We start from the raw sequence: 14,043 nt of genomic DNA on the forward strand, positions 1-14,043 counted from the left end.
GCGGCAGCTGCTGCCCTGCGGCTGCAGCGGCCAGAGGCGCAGGCTCGCCGCTGCTGGTGAAGTTCCCCAAAGTAGCGGAGCACTTCTGTGTTTCTGGAGACGCGCGGGTTTTTGGGTGGCTTTTTGTTTGTTTGTTTTTTGTGGTCGCGCTTGGATGTTAATGGTGCGCTGCCCTGAACACTCCTCAGTCTGAGAGAGCTCTGGGCATCTTCCCTTCAGCCAGAAGCGCGCCGTCACGTTAAACTTCCCTTAGGCTTGCCGCATACCCTCTGTGAATCATTAATAGCAACACTGACTTAAACAAAAGATAGTTTTCCTGGTCTCTGTACTGAAAAGACAGTATAACTTTGATTATAGCTTGCAGAAAAATTATGGTTTGCATTTGTAAAAATCCCACGATACTTTTGGCATAAACCACCGATTGTACGTTTTTTATAGCTTCTAGTTTGAAAATGTTATTTATGCTTAACATTCCACAATTCACAGTGGTGAGTTTTAAGAGCATGGTTAGATTTATTTTATACTGGGAAGTCTCACTGGCGTTAGTAAAGTTAGTGTATGTTCAGAAGCTCATGGAAAGAGTATCTCACACCATTTGTAGGAAGCGCCCATCAAAGGCATATTAACTTTTGTTACCATTTATTTTAATTTTATAGGGCTTCCCCAAGCCATTTCATGGCATCTGAATACTTCATTTTCCATCAGTGAAATAGCATTCTTCTTTTGAATGTTTGTATTTGTTGCTAATAAGCTAGCTATAATACCTATTTAGTAAGGGAGTGTTGCATATTGAAGACCCATTCAAAAATAGCGTTCCCATGGAACATCCTTTAGATTTTTTTCTCTCTGCATGACTTAAGAGTAATTTCAGGAACTTTTCAAACTGCACAGTGGTGTGAATGTGATGGTATGTTTTGATTATGTTTTGAGACTAAGATTTTTCACTCAAGGTATTCACTGTTGGGTTAGTCAGTGGATTCTATTCTTGAGGGGAACAAAGGCTTTCCAACCGAGAAAGTCTTACTTATAGCTATATATATCTTTTTCCTATAGGTCATTATGAGATGTTGAAGTAGGATGCAGTGGCTTGTCTTCGAGCCCAGTAATCTGCCTGCTTATCTTTCAGTGAACACTAATGAGCAGTTTAGGAGGGCTCTATTCACAGGGCAGTAATAGTCAACCACTTGAAGGTGACTAGTTAATGATTACAAGGCCTATCTCAAATATAGTACAAAATTACCTGTAATTGTTTGAATTGTTTATCTAGGTTGATAAAAGTTTTGAACTAGCTTCCTAAGGAATATGGAGACTGTGGGGAAAAAGGTCTGTGTATTTATTAGTTAAGTATTCTTGAGAGATGGTCTTAAGGGATGATCTGCTTCCTAGCTAAAGCTTAAAAGGATGGTATGAAAAACTGGTTTCTCAGTATTGAGAGCTGCATCTTAATATGAACAATGCACAATTAATTGATTAGGTACAATTAATAGAGATAGAGCTTTCCCAAATCCTTACTGTCACATGCGCACACACGCACACATACATATATATTTTTATCATAGCAAGTAATTTGGAGTCCAGTGCTGTGAGTACTATGTCAGGATTGTATTTCAGTCTCCAGATCTTCTAAAGTTGGAGTTGTTCTCTGGTTACTAATAATTTAATGGTCCTTAACATGTGTCTGGGAGTTGTGCCATGAACATGTCTGTACTTCTAAAATGAGATCTTCAACTATTTTCTCAGATGAGATGGAAAGGAACTGTGTAGCTTTTCTTCAGAACAGGAGTCCTCTTGTGAGTGACAGTTGTATGATAGTTGCATGTTTTGGGACTTATAAACATGTCTATCAAGGTGAATTCTGATTGTGATTAAAATCACAAATGATGCATTTAGATATCCTTATTAAGAACTGGAGCAAACTATTTTGTTGTGCTTTTGTTCCCATATTACTCCACTTGATTTTGCAGATACTTTGGAGTGACTTTGGGTGTTTGAGTATAAAGTTGTATGAGAAAAAATGTTTAATATAAAGCAGTATGAGAAAGAAGAGATGGACATACCTTATTATGCTTTTGTATGAAGAAAAGTTACAGGATTATTCTGGCTGCATATTCTGCTAAACTTAAAGAAATGCATTTTTCTTATCTATGTTTCTAGGGGGGAGTTTTTGAAAAACCACTGGAATAAACAATTTCACCTTATAGTGAAGCACTTCTGTGTTCAGTCAGACAGAAACAGATTGTGGCAAGCACATAGCCGCAAGCTTGAGATGGTAAAGATGGCCTGCAGGTTAGGTTCTTGTTTTGTGCTTTAGAATGGAAGTCTGTCTGATGTGAAGTTTAAAAGCAAGGCTTCATAGCTTATTAATCTTACTGCTGAATATGGCCTACCCTTCATGAGGCCTTTTTTAAGGCAAATTCACTATTCATATTGATCTCTTTTTATCAATGATACTGAATGAGCAATTTTTTTTCTAAAAGTTCAGTTCAGTTTAATACTCCTGTATATCCCCAAACACTACTAATACATTTAACACGTCATAAAAGCACTTTCAAGTAGAAAATGCCAGGTTTGTGTAACATTCAGAAGACTTGCTATATAAAGGGATATCATACAGACAGGCTTGAGTATTGACCTGCTTTTAAAAAAAATCACAGTACATGCATTTATCTCCACTTACAATTACAGAATTTGTGGAATCTATTCTCTTAGGAGAGAAATAATCTACATAGAATAATATTTTGTACTGACATCCTTCTGAAGACTCTGGCAGCAGATACTTTTCAAAGTATGTTTTTTCTATTTTCATCTACATTAGTCAAGCTTAGAGGACTGAGCCTGTAAGAGCACAGTTCTTGCTGTAAACTAAGGCTGATGTTGAATTACAGTTGGTGGTCACTGTTCACATGGCTTAATAGTAACACTGGTAACTACTTGAGTATAAACTATAATGAGTATTGACAAATGACTCTTTTACTATGTTGCCAATTAAACTAAAGCATGTCTCTACATTACAGATTTTAGTATGTTTTTATGATAATGGGAAAGAGAAAATTCTGAAGCTTCCCAATTCCTGTAAAAGTGTTTATATAATAGAAGATTATGTTCATGCTCCAGAGTTTATACACTTGAAAAGCTGCCTATTGGACATCATGAGTTTGTCTTCTCCAGTCAGCTACACTGTCCCTGAAGTTAAATGGTGAGCTCCAATTCCTTATTTTAAAGTCTGATAATTTGGTTWATCTTTTTGTGTTTTGTTTGAGAGATCTCTGAAATTATGTAATTCAGAATGAAGAAGAGCCAGATAAATAATATTATGTATAAAAGCTGTATCATGTTAACATAATTATTTARGAAGATTTACTAGAAGGCATACGTAATGGCCATCAGGTATACAAGAATTCTCATACAGTTGTGAAAGGTAATTGTAAAAGACATGGCCTAGAGATAAAGGGAGTTGCTGTTTACAGTTAGGAAACTTGCCTTGAGTTCCAGAAAGTTTTCCTGCATAAGCTGGGACAGTAGAAGTCAGCTTCTCTGTACACACGYGTGCACACACACAGAACAAGTTTCTATATTTGTTAGAGCAAAGAACTAGGTACTAAGGGACTTGGAAAATATTTTCAGTGATTATTATACATTGAATAAAATGAGTGTGTGGAGGGGAGGTTCAGCCCTTTTTGAAAACTTCTTCTGCTTTCTTTTCATTTACTGCAAGATACCTGTATTTCTTTTGGAGCGCTTACTTTAAATGGAATGCCCTCAATCAAATTTGTTAATGTATTCCAAGGAAGGTAGGAAGGAAACCTTCAGTTGAAGGTTTTCTAGTCTTGCATGTGTTTTTTATTTTGTACAACCTGATATGCATCAGATTTTTGGCACAATTAATGTGGGCTTTAATTCATTCTGCTTATTTAGTTGTGAGAGCTATTTGTCACTATTTAAAACCTGATTATACAAAGCTCCCAATTACTTAGGCAGGAATAGCAAAATTCCGTGAATGTGAATTTTAGTTAGGAAATCTGACTGCAGGCCATTCCTTCAGCTGTGGAAGTTTAGAAAACCCCACTGGTAGGTAATAAATGAAAGTATTACGAAGTTACTCTACTTTTTCTGTCAGGTCTGGGAAAAAAGCTGGTAAAACCCTTTTTCTTTAAGTTCTATATCCAGTGTAATTAGTTGACTTGTGAAGTGAATGTCAGTTTAAGTTTTTTGACTTACAAAAAATTCATTTTGCCATGTAGAACTTATTGGATGTGTCACTTGCTTTTATGTTTTCCAGAAGAATCTTAAAAATGCTGTGAAACAGAGTGCCTTAGATAAAAGCTGTAGTTGATAAAAGACATATATTTTGAAAAAATGATTATTGATTATTAATATGGAAGAGCAGAAATACAAAACTTTCTCTGTATTCCTATTAGATTGCAAATCATATGCACTGTGAAACTTCCCAGAGACTATATGTGGTTTTGTCTTTCATTTAAACTTCCGTTAGCTTTAATTATGCCTGTAACACTCTTATTCATCATATGAATGTGGAAGGAATAATCTCCTTCAACAGACAGTATGAAGTTTTCATAAAGTACTATGTGTGCTGGAGGCCCTGCAGAGATTAAAGAAAATGTTCTCACAGAAGTAAGAAATCATAAGGGCAATCTGTAATTAAAAATGTTTGAGTAGACATTTAAATAAATTAAATAATTTAATGGTTAACATTGAGAGATACTRATGGTTTAATTTAAGGCTATACTAAGAACAAATATAGATTTATTTTGTCTTACAGCTTTAATTTTTAAGTAATGTGAGTTTAGACGTTTGGCAGGAAATGCTGTTTTAAGAAGAAGCTTAATTCTTTTTCTTTCAGTAGTTATTGTTGTGTCTTATAATTCTCCTGGATGTATTTTTCATTCATGTAATGTCCCTGATGTATTATTACTTATGATGTTTTGTAACTTTGCTTTTTTTCCCACTGGTCTAATTCTGGAGAGCAATTAATCACATAGTTAAATTTTCCACTGAGTCAGTTTTATTGTGTAGATATCTCAGTTGTGTTGGGCTTTTTTTTTTTTTTTTTTGAAAATTAGTAGACTGGTTGCATGGAACGGTTTTCTTGGTATTTGCTCGATATATAAACTTCTTGATTTACTTGAAGATTTAAAGGTATTTTTATTTACTACCCAAGAAGTATTAATTTCCTGGCTTACATGCRGTGTGCTCTGCATGAAAGAAGTCTTAAATATCATCGGATTTACAGGAAGCATTAATAAAACCATTATCCTTTCCATAACCCTAATTTCTTTGTCCTATCCTTCTCCCCAGAGTCTTATAGTTATTTCACGTTGTGTTCTCTTTTTCGCCTTAATCTGTGCTTTGCCAGCTTTGGTGCTATCTGGCCGCCTTTCAGTTATTTTTAGTTGAGACTGATCCTTCTTGCATTATATCTGAATAAGATTACTTGCCTTTCTTTCACCTCTGTTTCCCCAGACATTTAAAAAAGAAGAAAGTCTCCAAGGCCTTTTATGTGGTGTCCACAAATGAGCTTTTACACAGTTTCCAACAGCTCTGGATGTTCTGATCTTATTTCTCACTTGACTTACCTCCCCATTTTCTTATCTGTATCTTCTTAGCTGTAGCGAAGAGATGTAAAAAATAATGATATTAYGCTTACTTAGAAATCTTGTTGCTGTTCTTTTGTCCTTAAAGTCATGATAGTTCCTTTGGCTGTGGCTCCCACACTAACTCTGAAAACTAGTAATGTGACTCTGGTTTTCTTGTGGTGCATGCAAGTTTTAATGTTCATTGTCTCCTACAATATAAATAAAAAAATAAGTAAAATGTGTGTTAAATACATGATACTCTGTGGAACAATTATTGATGACATACAGTTACTCTGATCTCATATGGTGAAGTCTGTCTTGTTTTTAAATTAAAATAGATGGTATTTAATATATCATAAAATATTTTTGGGCTACTGTTAAAAACTTAAATTTCTTCTATTCTTACTAGTAATGTCTTTAAAGGCAATATTAAAAAATGTAAATTATTGTTCCACTTCTTACAACATTCTTATCTTTTTTTGCTAGACTACTTAAGTGAGAAAAATATATCATAAAGTAGAGTTCTCAGTCACAGAAAATACCAATGGTGTCTGTCCACAAACCTAAGGATGAAGTCATCCTTTTTGACTTATAAAATACAAATCATTAAATCCCAGTAGATTTGGTTGCTTTTGTAATTAATATTTAAGACTTCGTATAGACAAAGATGACCTGTTTTAGCATTTTTAGCTTTGTATGAAATGGTGCCAATTTTATGATTAACTTAATCATACTTCTCTTTACAGTATATTTTTTATGTTGTTGCCCTGGCAACTTATTTTTTATGTGGAGCAGGTAACTATTTCAGCCAGTCTTGCTTATGTAAGATACCGTGAAAACTGATTTTTAAATCTTGAAATCAATTTAAAATTGGTCAGTTTGAAGTTACAGTAACTTGTGCATAAGATTGTTAAACTAGTTTGTTTTACAGTAATTGAATATGCATCATTTTTCACTCTACGTATAAAAGCTTGTTTTAATTATTGTAATAGTTTGTAGAACTCAAGGGCTGATCCCGCTAAATGCTGAGTAGTATTCATTTTAAATGAAATTCTCAAGGAAATGAAGATATTAGGTATTTTAGAGGATCAGACTTTTATTATGCTTGTAAGCAACTGCTTGTGCATTATTTACATGTATGGGTCTTTGGAAAAAGAAAAATTAGAAAGGTGAGACTATTTCCAAATATATGTATTTACTGCAAGATGAGGAGGTTTTGAGATAGTAATACATGGTAAAGAATGAGCTTTACTGTAGGAGACAATTAAGAGATTTGCTAGTCGTTTTCATTTAAGTAGTTGGAATGATGTTTTTGTAGCATCCCCAAAGTTTATCGAATTAATAATAAAGACAATGGGGGGCGGGGGAAAGACCATGATGTATTTAAGTTAACTTTAAAAAATACAAAGTATGTTTCTGTTTTAAGTGTCTACAGCTATGCATCTTGCACAATATGCAGTTTTATTAAACTTCTTTTAAAAAGCAATAGTGTGATAACAACTACATGGAATAATTTTACTTAAGTGAATGTTTTGAATTTTTGGCTCACAATCTCAGCATTGAAGTAAATGAGCGTTAAACTGTGTAATGAATATTCATGTTGTTTGAAAACTTTCATATTTTGCAGCTTACGTAGTACCAAGAGTGAGTCACGATTATTACAAAATAGCAATGAATCAGAAYTGGACATTGCTGAAGATCTGAGAAGGAAACTCCATCAAGCTAAAAAAGAAAAGTTAGACATAACAATTAAACACAATCAGGATGTAAGTATTTTTTTTGTTCTCTTTAATTATTTTATTCTTGGAATAGATGTAATCTTGTTTCATTAAAATAATCCTTCCAGGTTGTGTATCAAAAGCACAATCACTACCTTTAAAAAAGCAGTGAAAGTGATATTGTACAGACCTTTYATGTACGGATGTTCATAGGGACAGTCAGTACCCCTGCTGGCATTTGTAGCTCAAATCTAGCCCGATAAAGACTTTTATTTATTTATTTATATTTTTTGCACAGTGTTAGGATATCATTTTAATTAATTTAATATAATTTTAGCGAAAATCAGCTACAGCCTGTAAACCTAGTGTGGTGTTTTTGTGGATGCGTGCACCAAATTCAGACAGAATATCATTTAACTGTTGCAGCTTCTCGGCTTGGGCAAATTTGCAATTTTGCAAAAATTTTTTTTTTACACTAAAACGTACAGAATAAAAATATGATGACTTGTTTGTCAATAACTTCATACTTCTAATGAGAACTTCTCTTACAGGGAAACATGACTTGTACTTGTACTTTTCCTGCATTACAAGGTTTTTCTTAATGATGCTGTAACAAACTAGTACTGAAATGAAGTGTTAGTAAGGAACTAGTGTATTAATCTTTTCTTTAACATGAATATCAGCTTTTCACTAGTGCATATGTATGGAGAGGTGGGCACTGAGTGCAGAAGTAGTGGTAATCACCTTCAAACTTGTTGCTACTAGGAACTCTTTCCACAACTGCTAATGACAGTCTGACAGCTGATGTCCTAATTTGTACTGCAGTAGTGTGGAAGAATTATTAATACTCTGGATAACACTTCTGCTCCTAACAGTCTGCTGGGGGGCAGTTGATACAAGTGCTCCTTCTTCTGTTTTGGGCAAAATCAGCAAATAAACCAAGATTGCTGTTCCAAGCCCATTTATTTTTAGGGAATAAGTCCAGATCAAGAGATTCCTGCTTCTCCCTTAGCAACTTGCTCTCATGCTGAAGTTAATTCCTTCCTCTCCTCTTGTCCTGTTCAACTGTGGGGCTGTTCTATAAAAGGAATACCTGGAATTATCTGGGTTTAAAGAAACTCTTAAACTGAGAATTTGTAAGCAGAGTATGCACAGCAAAGATCACGTGCAGCACCAGGTAGGTGTAGTGGTTTGCACCACAAAGTTAGGTTACATTTTTAGTAACTGAATTACTTGAGACTTTGTTCCTTTCCTTCTCCACTTGCTGTATAGTTCCTGATAATATGAAGTGCTCAAGTTATCTACATGCAATGTTATTAAAGTTAAAGGGCTACTCTTTAGGCATTCTGAAGAAATCTATATTTTACTTTCCACCTTCCTGTCTTGAAGTAGCTTGAAATTGATTTTCTGGACCCAGTTTTTTGCTGGCAATGATGAGGCTGGTATCCTTGATTTGAGCAAAATCATTCTTCAGAGCATTTCCATTCTAATTTGTTGCCTATAAAATTTAGTTCTATTCTGCTTTGTTCCTGATTGCCTTTATTGGAGTTATTTTTATGTTCATATGTACGTTGGTCAGTTACTGGTCAGTTATTATGCTGGTCTGATGGTGTAGCATCCTGACATGACTATTTTTTAGTGTTCAATTTAAATAAAGTTACCAGAAAATTGCCTGTTGGAGACAGTGATTCAGTTACTGCAGTTTTTCTTTGACATGCAGAAAGAGGACAATGTTAWGACTATTTCTATTTTCTTAAGGCAATATATTTTTGGAAAAAAGAAGATTTTTGAAGTACATGGACTTGATGTAAAAATATGACTAGTTTGCATAAAAAACAATAAATCACTCAGAATTCATGTAAATATGCATTGTCGCTTTCAGGGCTCTAAGTATTTTAAGTTCAAATGGAAAAAGAAGACAAAATTATACACAAAATTCAGAATATCTTTTGAAAATATTCAGTAGGCGTATTTCTGTAATGTTACATTTTCTTAAGGACTTTTTTTTTGCCAGTTTTTTGTAAGAAATTTCTTTTACAGCTGTCCAGCTATGAAAGCCAGATTGCCAAATTACGGTCTGAAGTTGAGAAAGGAGAAGCTGTTCGACAAAGCCTGGAGTATGAACTGGCAATTGCCAGAAAAGATGCTGGTCTGAAAAGATACGCTGCAGAAGAAAAATTAAGTGATGCAAACAAACGACTTGAGCAACTGCAAGGTATGTTTCAAAAGAGCAAACACAGAACAAAGGCTAAGTCTCTTCCAAGTCAGGAAGACAACGGAGATACAGTGACTCAGTTATATTTTCCAGTTATTGCTGTTTTTCTTGGATCTCTCTTGTCTTTCCCATCTCTGATCCATCTGTTTTGGTTAACTGTTATTCTTGCTGTCTCATGTGGGAGTTAAACCTATCAGCCCTTTTTCCTTTTGCTCCTTCCCTTTCACCCCTACTCAACTTTTCTTTTGTTCCCCCCCCCCCCCAACCCCTTCGTTTTGTTACCACATTTCACTGCTGTCTTTGTACAGGATTGTAATCATGGTTCTCTCCACATCTTGGTTATTGCTCTGTCCAGCAGTTCTTTTTCTTTTTACTTTTCTATGTCAAGAAAAAAATCATCCATTCCTGTTCATTTTTTGGCCTGTCTGTATTTCATTTGTTTGCACTCTAACAACTTTTTCCAGCAATTCTGATCACACTGCTTCCATCTTTCATCTTTTCAAAGTTTCAGGCTTTTCAGTGTTCATGTCCAGTTCACTTCCTTCTCATCTTCCTCCTTTCCCTTTTTATAAGTAATGGAACATGTGTGTTTTGGTAGCTCCACAACACACACTTTCTGTGGAAGGAAACATGACAGTAGTATGTGGAAGGGGAGATTTTACCTAATCATCTTTTTTTCCTATTGATTTGGTACTCAGAAATTCAGATTTCCTCCTCAACAGAGAGTGGGCAGACTTCTGGTCCTTACAAGGAAGTGATGTGCATTTTTAATGACCTAAGCAAGTGTAATACCTTTTTAATCTAATACGGGAAATACATTTGTGAATTTGCTGACATTTTATGTTCCATGGACAGTTTAGAGTTACRCATACACATTTTATTCTTTCAAGGAGAAGTACCAGGTGTTTCTAAGGTAATTAGAAAGTTGAACTTTTAACTGCTTGGGAAAACTCAAAAGCCAAGTAAAACATTCTTACAGATGGCACAGTGAAAAATATTTTTTCCTTTGGAAATTCCTTTACCATTGCAAGTTGAAGATTTTAACTGTTAGTTTATTTAGAGGAAAGCTATCTTTTTTTTTTCTGTGCATGATCATTCTGTTTGCTTGCCAGTTTCTAATGTCCCTTGAAAGTGTCTGCTTTAGAAGTGAATAGTGCCTTTCTGTGTGTTTTAAAATGCCAGGTGTTTAAAATTTGTTTTGTGATTTACTTTATGATTTAGAAAACTAATTAACTGCTGAAAGTCAAATCATTATGATGTTGCTTCTCAGTTTTTTGCAGTTATTGACTTACTGCTTTTTTTCCCTGGTTGCTTTGGAGCCTTTTTCAGCTTTTGCTTGGTGTTTTAATGTGACTGGTATTTGGCTGCTTGGACAGAGGCGCCCCTTTGTGGCTTACTGTCCTCTTCTATACTTCCTCCAATGTGGTGTTCTGCTCTTCTCAGTGAGGATTGATGTTCTGCCATGTGATAGTCTTTTCCCATTGTTCTGTCCATTGCTCGTCTACCACTTTTTGACATGTCTCTTCTGTTTGTTTTACTCTTCTTAGGTTGAGATGAAATTACAGAAAAACGCAAGAAATTGAAATATGAATATATTAGGAAGTGGTGATCACTTAAATGTCAGTGTAGCTTATTGTATACAGCAAAATGAGAAATTAATACAAAGTAGCTTCATCTGAAAGCCAGTTTGTAAAATGAAATTACTAAGTCAATCTGCATTACATGGTAGCCATATGTCATGAAGTTTTCAGCAGTATTTGTAGCTTTCACAGAAAACTACATATGTTCTTCCCCTATCTCAGGGCATTTGCTGTGTTGAAGTTTTAATTCCCTTAAGTAGCAGTAATTTAATTTAGAAAAGCTAAGCCTTTGCACACTAGCATAACCTGCCTTAGGATTTCCTATAGTTCTTTTCATTGCACAGGCTACCTTTACTGTAATTTAAAATGAGCTCATTGCTGTAATACATATGAAATGTCCACTCGTGTTTGCAGATCTGCATGCTTAGGCTGGGAAAGCCAAAACTTTGGGGAGAACAAGGTGRTTCAGAATAGGCCAGGTTGTTTTGTTCTAGAAGTTATGAAGGTTTAGGGTATTTTGTGGTAGTAATCTTGTTTCCTTCAAAAATCTATAGGAATGTTGATGAGGGACAGGTAATATGGAATGAGGAAGAAGAGAAAGACCGTTCTAGTGTTCAAAAATGTAATGACTTGCTGGAGTACAGTGTCTTAACTAAATTTGTAGTAGACTTTTCAGTAGTCCAAATTTTAGGATATAAGAGTGTTTACTCACTTGGACATAAAGAACTTCAGAGGGCTGTGAAATACCAGGGATAGTAGCAGGAGCAGAAGACAGTATGAACTACTGTTTAAAGGAAGAACAATGGAAAATTTGGCAGAGATATTACAATTTGGATATCACAAAACACAGAAGAACCAACACTCATTATACAATTTTTCTGAACAAACTCAGCAGTGATACTTGTCTTGTTTCTTTCTCTTCTTCTGTAAATAATAGTACTGAATGAAAATCTTCAGCAGAAAGTGGCAGAGACTGAGAAAATGTTTCATATTGCTCAGCAGAAATGGAAAGAACAGCAGCAAAGACTTGCAAGTGACTTAGATGAGAAGGATGATATTCTCAGGACCTGTAATAATGAATATGAATTGCTTCTTAAGGAAAGACTCAAACTAGAAAGCATTTTACAGGTATGATATCTTATAGTTGGGAAGCTGAATTGCATGAGATGATGTGTGGAACTTTTTTGGTGGGAAAATGTATGGTGGGTGGGTTTTTTTTCTGGTCTGGGGAAAAAAATTCCAAATAGAGAAATGTTGCAGAATGTCTGTGAAGAATATGCTTTTGTAAAGTTGTACTATTTTACAGTCTTTCTTGCTTTGATGGAATATATTGTTGCTGTTTTACATGGTAAGCAACTAAATCAAGTTCTTGGTGCACATTGGTGGTGAGGTGTGTTTGCACTGCAGTGCAAAGCTGAGTTGGTAAAATCAGGGAAGCAGAAGACCTAGCCTCTAAATCCCTTTCCCTCTTATCTCCCCAGTCTGACATGTAATAGCCTCTGAAACTGAAAATCGTTTGTGTAATATGGAGACAACACATCTATCATGCAACCCAAACTGTGATAATGGAATTTCCAGCAGTGTTGTATGTTACCCACTCCATGTCTCATGTGAAAGATGTGATGGCTTAAAACCTCATTGAGTTCTGTTATTTCAGTAGACTTAGTTCAGGTGGAAGGAATGACTGTTATTGGAATTTCTGCTATTTAATTAGAAAAGAAACACGTTCCCTGTTAAGAAGAGACTGTATAATCTGTTTTATACTGTGGGTTTGTATTCTTCAGATAATTTCATTATATTACTGGAAAAAAGTCATTTTTAAAGTTGAGTTGCACTGGTATGTGTAAATCACTTAGATGTTAAATAGATTTTTGTTATTATTATTTCTTACATTTTTTCCAAAGGCAAGCAATTCTGAGCTGAATTATGCTTCAAAGAAATCTAGTCATATTATGGTGTGGAAGTGCTGAGCTAGTATACCCAACCTTTACCTGCTCCACAGGAACAAAAATGATTATACAATTATAATTTAATCATTTGAGTTTTAATAATCCACAATTAGATTACTTTATGCCTTTAGCAACATAAGTGAGTATGTATTCAATTATAGTCATCTTTTATGCTTTCAAAGTGCAGTACAGAGGGTCTAGTAAGGCTGATAGTGATTTACTCGTATACATGATGTGCACAGAGAACAGATTACTGCTTACAGATTTGCTTTCTTTCATTTAGCTAGAGAAATCTTTTTTTATATTCACATTTGCTCCTTTTATATGTCCTTTTAAGACTTGGGATACTTGACTTAGTTGGGCTAAACATTGCTCAAACTATGGAAAATTAGTCCAACTTTCTTCCCACCCAGTCAGCTCCAAATCTGGAACAGTGCCAAACAGTCTTCCCAAATGACGTGAAATAATCTGGTAGCCTAGAAGCTAAATTCTGACAGCAAATCCATCTGTTGTACTACATTGTGATGCTGTTTGGGCAACAGAATTTTTTAAAATGGTAAGGTAAGGTGGGGCTTATGAGGTAAACTGCAGGGTATGAATTTATGCTTTCATAGGATGTTGTAGCAATTTTAAGAGTATCTTCAGTTATGAAGCAATCCTTTGTCTAATCAAGGGGAACCTAGAGTGTAGCAAGGATTAAAGAAATAAGATAGAATTGCAGAGTAGGGAGACAGCCTTAAAGGAGTTTAGGTTTCAGTCAGAACAATGGGAAGCAGAAAGAATACTGTAGTTGATGTTGCAGGTGTTTTAATATTTTACTAATTAAAAACAACCTGTTTCAAACATAAGCAAAGCAAACTATCTGTATTACTGTCAAAGCTTCTGTTTGCTTATGAATATTTAGTAGCTTCCTGAAGTTCAATTATCGACAGAGAGTAACTTCAATATAGGTAGCAATAACTTTATCTTCCCCCCCCTTCCCCCCCC

General features: G+C 35.0%; 1 protein-coding gene across 13 annotated transcripts in view; it reads left to right on the plus strand.

Moving 5' to 3' along the window:
• The first annotated feature begins 134 nt into the window (after window positions 1–134).
• CCDC171 (coiled-coil domain containing 171) overlaps window positions 135–14,043 on the plus strand; it is a 155,507-nt gene continuing 141,598 nt past the window's right edge. For 7 of the 13 annotated variants that reach the window (XM_026073583.1, XM_026073574.1, XM_026073575.1 and 4 more), the window contains exons 1-5: window positions 3,015–3,196; window positions 7,222–7,360; window positions 8,400–8,489; window positions 9,353–9,527; window positions 12,045–12,235. In XM_026073583.1, coding sequence (XP_025929368.1) covers window positions 3,150–3,196; window positions 7,222–7,360; window positions 8,400–8,489; window positions 9,353–9,527; window positions 12,045–12,235 — 642 coding nt within the window. In that variant the 5' untranslated portion in view covers window positions 3,015–3,149. Of the gene's footprint in view, window positions 908–1,654; window positions 2,287–2,327; window positions 2,786–2,996; window positions 3,197–7,221; window positions 7,361–8,399; window positions 8,490–9,352; window positions 9,528–12,044; window positions 12,236–14,043 lie in introns of those variants that run through there. The other 6 variants (XM_026073580.1, XM_026073579.1, XM_026073582.1 and 3 more) reach the window with 6 other exon arrangements.

The sequence above is a fragment of the Apteryx rowi genome, unplaced genomic scaffold (genome assembly GCF_003343035.1).
Source record: "Apteryx rowi isolate R43461 unplaced genomic scaffold, aptRow1 scaffold_37, whole genome shotgun sequence".
Classification (NCBI taxonomy): domain Eukaryota; kingdom Metazoa; phylum Chordata; class Aves; order Apterygiformes; family Apterygidae; genus Apteryx; species Apteryx rowi.